Genomic DNA, 8,573 nt, shown 5'->3' on the forward strand with positions numbered 1-8,573 from the left:
ACTTTGCAGGTTGTGTGTGAACCAGATCCCCAACGGAGCCAGAAGACAACCTCATTTCAAAGGAAACACGCATCCTGAAAGCCAAATGGCACCGGGCATTTTAATCCAAGTTTCGTGCACTTATCTGAATCCAGCTTGAGTTGTCAAAAGACACAAAGGATTTTTTTTCCCCCAGCCCAAATGGGGGAAGGGAAATATCTGAGAAGGGCAGGCTTGTGAGAAAAATGAGGTCCCTCTGGATGCCGAAAATGGATTCCAGATGTGGGCAGGTGGTGCAGGAAATACACCCATCGTTTTCATGCCAAGGAAGTGGTTTCTCTCCCACCTTTTTTAGCCTACCTGTTTAGAGCAGGTGGCCTCCTCCGGCTCTGCCAGTGTCATGCCCCTGTTGGAATCTGATTCCAAGGGGAGTGTGGTTGTGATGGCTGTGGAGGAAAGTGGGGAAGGGCACAGTCCGGCTGGGCATTCAGAGGAAGACCTAGGCCCACCCCCACTTCATCCTAGGGCATGCAGGCAGGAACGGAGAAGGGAGCAACGTGGTTGGGGGAGGAAAGGGCCCTGATTCCCTTCATTAGCTGCAGCTGGGAAAACAGGATATAAAGGGGGTTTGAGCACAGCACCTTACTGGAAGCAAAGTGTGCATTATCTTCATTTGTCGTGTCTTATCTGGGTTCTGGGGTCTTCCCAACTGTGTGCTTTCTATCTTTTGAAGCCTGCAATTCCTTATCCTGCCCTGTCTCGATAATTGCTGCAGCAAGGGGTTTCTGTTGGTTTTTATTTATAATTTAGATGTACTTTGGGGTCGGACTGAATTTCTTCCCTTGAAAGGCTGTTCTTGGGGAGAGTGTTCTCTCCAGCCGAAGATAACTGGACATTAGGGGCCAAGTTGGAGGAATTAAAGGGACTTTACCTACTTTTCTGACTTTGTTGCTTTTGTGCCATGCCTCGGTCATCACAGTCAGGTGAGCCTTGAACCCAGGTCCGGAAGGAAAACTTTTGGGTTGAGATGCTACCATATCACCCTTTAGTCCTTCTAATGAAAAGAAGGATTAGGGGTGACCCGATAGCAGCGTTCAAATATTTGAAGGGCTGCCCCCAAAGAAGAGGGAGTCAAGCTATTTCCCAAAGCACCAGAGGGCAGGACAAGAAGCAACGGATGGAAATGAATCCAGGAGGGAAGCAACCTGGAACTAAGGAGAAAATTCCTACCATTGGGAACAATTAACCGGCGGAACTGCTTGCCACCGGAAGTTGTGAATGGTCCATCACTGGAGATTCTTAAGAAAAGACTGGACAGCCATATCTCTGAAACGGTCTAGGGCCTCCTGCTTGAGCAAGAGGTTGGACTAGCAGACCTTCAAGGTCCCTTCCAACTCTTGTTATTCTGAGAACCAGGAAACCACCCCACCCCCATTCGCTAACCTGCTTGTGTGCAGGCTGTGGGTGCCATCCCAGCTGCGGATGTGCCAGGGCCTCTGATGGCACTATGGCATTCCTGCCCCTCGGATAAAGATCGAGTACGTTCCCCCCACCCCACCCTATGAAACAATGCCATCAGACAGGGTCCAGGAAGGCGGCTTTTAATGGTTAGGACCTGGATGTATTTATTTAGTGCAATTCAGGGGTGGGAGGGTTGTTTACTTGAATGGTTTGATTGCTATGAGTTTTCTTTTGCACACTATGCTGAAGCACAAATCGATTGGATAGTCTAGCTGTTTCCTCTCTATTTTCTCTCTCTGTCTGTTATCATCTCTATCCATCATCCAACTCTCCCTCTCTCTTTATATCTATCTATATCATCTGTCTCTCTATGATCCATTCACTATCTCCCTCTATCTCTCTATCTATCTATGATCCATCATCTGTCTGTCTGTCTGTCTATCTATCTGTCTATCTATCTATCTATCTATCATCTATCTTTCTATCTTTCTATCTATCTATCTATCTATCTATCTTCTATCTTTCTATCTATCTTCTATCATCTATCTTCTATCTTCTATCATCTATCTATCTATCTATTATCTATCTTCTATCTATCTTCTATCTTCTATTATCTATCTTCTATCTATCTTCTATCTATCTATCATCTGTCTATCTATCTTCTATTATCTATTATCTATCTTCTATCTATCTATCTATCTATCTATCTATCTATCTATCTATCTATCTATCATCTATCTTTCTATCATCTTCTATCATCTATCTATCTTCTATTATCTATCTTCTATCTTTATCTATCTATCTATCTATCTATTCTATCTATCTTCTATCATCTATTATCTATCTTCTATCTTTATTTATCTATCTTCTATCTATCTATCATCTATCTATCTTCTATCTTCTATCATCTATCTTCTATCTTCTATTATCTATTATCTATGTTCTATCTCTATCTATCTATCTATCTATCTATCTATCTATCTATCTATCTATCTATCTACCTATCTATCATCTATCTATCTATCATCTTATTATCTATCTATCTATCTATCTATCTATCTATCTATCTATCTATCTATCTATCTATCTATCTATCTATCATCTGTCTATTCTCTCTCTCCAAATTTTATATTTATTTTATTATATAAAGTGCAACCCCCACCCCCAGAAATAGGAAATTAAGGAAAGGAAAAGGAACAGGGAAAAAGGGGTGTGAAATACGGGGGGGGGAGAGGCATTGACTTCTGACTCTTCCTAGCACCATACAAGATAAAAATACTCTAGCCTCAACTTCTTGCTTTTACACATATTATAATATATAAGTGACCCTTTCAATGATGACACATCTCTCTGATCAACAAAACCAAAGTCAAGGTTTCATTTTCTTTGTCACCACAAGTGCAAAATCCAGAAGTGATATCCAAGTGAAAAACATACTTAAACATATTCTCCTCTTTGAATAAAACAACCCATTCAACCATTCTTGCTTTATCTTCCATTTTGCTATGGAAATAGCATGTATTTCTATTTGCACCCAGTCGTCTTTGTAAACTATCACCATTTTCATTAACAAGATTCATTGTTATTCTTTCAAATTCTTTGACCTTTGTTTAAAGTGCTGAACTTTTTAAAAACATTGTAAAGTCAAAACTAATCTAATGCATCTTTTTCTCCGACTTCTTGACATACAAGCTTTAAACTTCAGTATTACATTTGGATCCCTCCCTCCAAATTACCCTATAATTCTCCCCGCCCACAAAATCTATCATCTATCTATCATCTCATATCTATCATCTTACTCTCTCTTTATCTATCTGTTATCATCTCTATCTGTCTCTCTCATCTCTATATTTATAATCTTACCTTCTCTGTTATCATCCCTCTCTCTATCATCTATCAATCATCTATCATCTCTATATCTATCATCTCTATATCTCTGTTATCATCTCTATCCATCCATCTCTCTCTCATCCATCAATCATCTATCATCTCTATATCTATTATCTCTATATCTATCATCTCTCTTTCTCTGTGATCATCTCTATCCATCCATCTCTCTCTCATCTATCAATCATCTCTATCACCCAATTATATCTAGCTGTCTCTAGCATCCAGGTGTCTCAAAGAGGCCACATTTGGGAAACAGTGCAAGATGCTGAAATCATTTATCTTAACAAGCATCCTGAATTTGCACTTAACTTTTGATCCTTGTCTTTCTCATCTCAGGCAAACATGGAGATACGACAAACCAACAATCTGGGGAATCTTGGCTTAAGAGTGGCCTGTGGGACTCAGGTTTGTCACATGCCCAGCTGGACCACAGATCTCTTACAACCAGGATGGCAAAGCAAAGGCTAGCCTTGATTCCTTGCTTGTTTGCAAGCCAGGACTCATTAGCTTGGGGGGGAGAAGCTTAAATAGACCAGGAGTCACCAACCTTTTGGACCTCAGGGACCACCAAACTCATCATTTTAAATCTTGCAGACCAGAGACCCTGGAAAAATCCCAACAAAAATCTGCAGGAAAATTCCCCACCCAGTTTTCCTACCGATCGATCGTTTTTTATTTGGGATCGCAGGATACCGTCTCCAGCTCTGTTCTCGGGGGAAGAGGAGAGACTTTTGGCTTCATGCAAGGAAAGCAGCAGAAGCAGCAGAAGTCTTTCTTTCTCTCCCCCAAACTCCGCCAGAAATGAGTCTTTGCCGGCGCAGCCTCTTGGAGCAGGAGGCCTTGCAGGGTCCCAAAGACTCATTTCTGGCGGAGTTTGGGGGAGAGAAAGAAAGACTTCTGCTGCTTTCCTTGCATGCAGCCAAAAGCAGAAGAAAGAAGCAGCCCGGTGGCCAGGCCAGGCATGTGGGACAAGTCTCCCCACTCCGGCCTCTCCCCCCTCCTCTATCTCGTGTTGTTCGTGACGCAAACCTTGTGTTCCCACAGGCCATGTGGGCGGCGCAGCCTTGTGTTCCCGCACAGCCTGGATTAATTGTTTTTTTTGGGGGGGGGGGGACATTTCTCTGCGGACTATCAAAATTTTCTCACGGCCCACCAGTTGGCGACCACTGAAATAGACCATTCCTGGCTCGTTCGTTTTTTACAGCAGTAGAATTAAAAGAAAAACTACTTCTAGGATGGTGCATGTGGGAACCAGCCGGTGCAATACTTCAAGTAGTAAACAAGGAGCAGGGAGATCCAAATTAAAGTCCAATGGAGACTCCCTGTGAGACTTCAGGATAGCCTACCTCGCAGGACGGTTGTTCTTGGTGAAAAAGAAAAGAAAGCAGGAAAAGATCTGGACGGCGCTTTGAGCTCTTTGAGCCTAGAAACTCTGCCAAATAAAATCATTTCCTCAAAGCAGCAGATAAATTGAACTGATACTGATGATTAGATCAGGGTTTCCAACCTTGGCCACTTTTAACACCTTTGAAGTCCACGTGTCTTAAAGTAGCCAAGGTTGGACACCCCTGGATTAAATAACGAGGCCTCAGTTACCCTTTTGGGGTTTGTTCAGCTTCACGGCGCAGAAGCCGGAATTGATACCGGGCAGCTACCGAAGAGAACCAAACCACAGATGTTCCTAAAGGGAACCAGGGAAGTAAGAACGAGTCAACCAATGCAGGCTTAACTCAGGCTTGGCTCTTCGCCTGCACCACACTGTGGTTTGTTTGTGGGAACCGGGCAACTACTGTTTGCATACCTCAGCTTCCAGCTCAGGGTGATTCATAGCCCCAATGGATTGTGGTTTCTTTAGCAAACACATTTAACATCTTATTTACACCTTTCCCTGGGACGTTCCTCCAAGCAGGCTTGTCTACTCGGGATTTACCATAGCCTTGAGATGGGAGAGAGTGCTTAAAGCAATGTTTAGCAACTGTAGAAGTGTGGATTTCATCTCCCCACCCAGCATGCTTTTAAGATATATATGGACTTCAATTCCCAGAATTCCCCATGATCATGATTTAAGATCTATGGACTTCCAGAATTCCCCACCCAGCATGCTTTAAATATATATGGACTCCAACTCCCAGAATTGTAGGAGGCGTGCATAAGCGCACTAATCGTGCCTACCATCCCTGTCCTATTGGGTTTTAATTTTTCTTCTAAGTATCCATCTCATGTATTCAAAACTATGTTTATTCTTATACCTGTATCTTGTAAGCGATTGACAAATCAAATCAAATCAAATCAATCAATCAATCAATCAATCAATTCCACACCCAGCATGCTTTAAAATATATGGATTTCAATTCCCCATGATTGTGATTGAAGATATATGAACTCCAACTCCCAGAATTCCCCAGCCACCAGGCTTCTAGCTATGGCTGACTGGGGAATTCTGGGAATTGAAGTCCACCCATCTTAAAGTGACAAAGATCAAATAACACCTTCTAGAACAGAGGTCTCCAACCTTGGCAACTTTAAGACTTGTGGACTTCAACTCCCAGAATTCCCAGGGAGGGAGGGAGGGAGAGAAGGGAGGGAGGGAGAGAGAGAGGAAGGGAGGGAGGGAGAGGGAGGGAGAGAGAGAGAGAGGGATGGAGGGAGAGGAAGGGGAGGGAGGGAGGGGAGGGAGAGAGAGGGAAAGAGGGGGAGAGAGAGAGAGGGAGGGAAAGGGAGAGGGAGGGAGAGGGAGGGAGGGAAAGGGAGAGGGAGGGAGAGGGATGGAGGGAGGAGGAGAGGGAGAGGGATGGAGGGAGAGGAAAGGAGGGAGGGAGAGAGAAGGAGGGAGGGAGGGAGGGAGGGGGAGGGGGAGGGAGAGAGGGGGAGGAAAAGAGGGAGAGAGGGAGGGAGGGAGGGGGAGGGGGAGAGAGAGGAGTTTCTTCCATCTTTTGCTGGCTCAATGGACTACAGTAACGATCCGCTGTGCTGGATGGGATTTACGGAGGCCGGTCTGTATCAATATCTGTTTCGCTTCCATCATTCTTTTTCAAGCTTGGCCCCTTTAAGAGGAGTGGAGTCTCACAGCCGGCTGGGGAATTCTGGGAATGGAAGTCCTCTTAAAGGGGCCACGCTTGAAAAACCCTCCTGCCTCTCCGGCTTCCGACTTTGCAGCACTGGTCGAAGGCGGCCCCCTTCCCCAAAGATTCCCCAAGCAGCTTATTTGGCAGCTCTCAACCCGCAGTGGCAATGAGTTCCACAGGACTCTCGACTCTCCCCCACCCAGAAGGACATCAATCATCTTCCTCCGCTCCAAGAGAGAAGAAGCGCCCTGGATTTCCAGTCCTGCTGGAAAAGACGGAGGGGACCGGATGGATGGACTGGCACCCCGTGTTGAAGGCTCCCAGAAGGAAAGTTCCTCTGCCCACGCCTGCCCCCCCCCGCCCCCGGAATTCAGCTGCTGGGAGTGGGGGAGGGAAGATTTGGGAAAACCTTGCGAGAAATGGGGTAAAAGCAGGTCTAGGAAGGAAGGAAAAAAGGAAAAAAAGAAAGAAAGAAAGAAAGAAAGAAAGAAAGAAAGAAAGAAAGAAAGAAAGAAAGAAAGAAAGAAAGGAAGGAAGGAAGGAAGGAAGGAAGGAAGGAAGGAAGGAAGGAAGGAAGAAGGAAGGGAAGGGAAGGGAAGGGAAGGAAGGGAAGGAAAGAAAGAAAGAAAGAAGGAGCGAAGGAAGGAAGGAGTGAAGGAAGGAAGGTAGACAGAAAGAAAAAGAAAGAAAGAGAAGAAAGAAAGAAAGAAAGAAAGAAAGAAAGAAAGAAAGAAAGAAAGAAAGGAAGGAAGGAAGGAGGAAGGAAGGAAGGAAGGAAGGAAGAAAGAAAGAAAGAAAGAAAGAAAGAGGAAGGGGGAGGGAGGGAGGGAGGGAAGGGGCCAATCTCTCCGCCAAGGCCGGGGGGCGCAACTCCGGAGCCCTCCCCTCCCAGCGAAGCCCCCCACCCGCCCTCCCTCCTTCCTCTGGCCTTTCGGGACCGAAGCAACCGACGTCGGCGCTCTGCACGCGCCCAGGAGCCCCCAGCCCGGCCCCCTCCCCTCCCGCGGACTCACCCCACTCCAGGAACTGCTGGACGCTCCGCTCCCGGCGCAGGGGGGCCGCGCTGCATTCCTGGTGGACGCAGACCAAGAGGTCGAGCAGCCCCTCCAGCCCCGCCGCCGCCGCCGCCGCCCCCTCGCCCCCCAGCAGAGCCCGCAGGCCGCCCAGGCGCCGCTCCACGGGGCTGCTGCCCATCGCCGCATGCAGGGGGACCCGCCGGAGCAGGACGCGGGCGCCGGGCCGGAGCCGCCGCGGAGGAGCGCCCAGAAGGCGAGCGGGAGCAGCAGCCCCAGCCCCAGCCCCAGCCGCCCCAGCCGCCCCGCCCCGGTGCTCGGGGGTTGGGCGCAACCCGACACCGGGCCAGGTAAGAGGGCGGCGCGCCCTACTCCAGCGCCCATCCTCCGCAGCCGGCTCCGCCGGGCGCCCGGTTGCAAAACTCCGCGGCTTTCCCCTCCAAGCGCGCTTTTGCAGCCGCTCCGCGCGTGGCTTTTTCTAGGCGGAGGGGGTGGGGGTTGGACTAGATGACCTACTAGATCCCTTCCAACTCTGGTGCCCTGTAAATTACAGTTATAAGTTTTTTTCCACCGCCCCCCCTTTCCTCCACCCCAGACGTCCAAATAGGGATCCAGTCGATCCTGCTTAACTTATTTTTTTCCAATTGGTCAAAGTTTGTTTGTTTGTTTGTTTGTTTGTTTGTTTGTTTGTTTGTTTATTTGTTTGTTTATTTATTTATTTATTTATTTATTTATTTATTTATTTAATTTTATATTTATTTATTTATTTATTATAAATATATATTTATGATATAAATATCAAGTCGATCCTGCTTAACTATTTTTTTCCAATTGGTCAAAGTTGGCCGGAGGCTGCCCCTCCCTTCCCCCCTTGGACTTGAGCTCAAAGGACAAGCGCCCGGTCCGAGGCAGAGCTATGCCAGTTTCTCTGGGGTCCTGCAAAAAGAGTTCCCTGTCCCGCTGGCATCTCCTGGTGGTCCCCTTTCCCTGGGCAGTAAATTACAATCCAGGGATTTCTTTTTTTTTTTTTCCTTTCCAAAGATCAGCCAAGATTGGTTAGCTGCTGCCCCCTAGTGGGGCTCTTAAAATAGAATTGAGATCTGGAGGCAAACTTATGTAACAATTAGGCAGAGAGAACCACCAGGATCGGAGGGGACCTTGAAGG

At 46.8% G+C, this 8,573-nt stretch overlaps 1 protein-coding gene across 1 annotated transcript in view; it reads right to left on the bottom strand.

Moving 5' to 3' along the window:
• CDC42BPG (CDC42 binding protein kinase gamma) overlaps window positions 1-7,679 on the bottom strand; it is a 99,578-nt gene extending 91,899 nt beyond the window's left edge. The window contains exon 1 of the mRNA XM_087943697.1: window positions 7,409-7,679. Within this exon, the coding sequence (XP_087799823.1) occupies window positions 7,409-7,589 (181 nt within the window). The 5' untranslated portion in view covers window positions 7,590-7,679. The remainder of the gene's footprint in view (window positions 1-7,408) is intronic.
• Window positions 7,680-8,573: the final 894 nt, after the last annotated feature.

The sequence above is a fragment of the Notechis scutatus genome, chromosome 14 (assembly GCF_049901735.1).
Source record: "Notechis scutatus isolate UNSWTSFEM ecotype Mainland chromosome 14, rNotScu1.2, whole genome shotgun sequence".
In the NCBI taxonomy this organism is placed as follows: Eukaryota; Metazoa; Chordata; class Lepidosauria; order Squamata; family Elapidae; genus Notechis; species Notechis scutatus.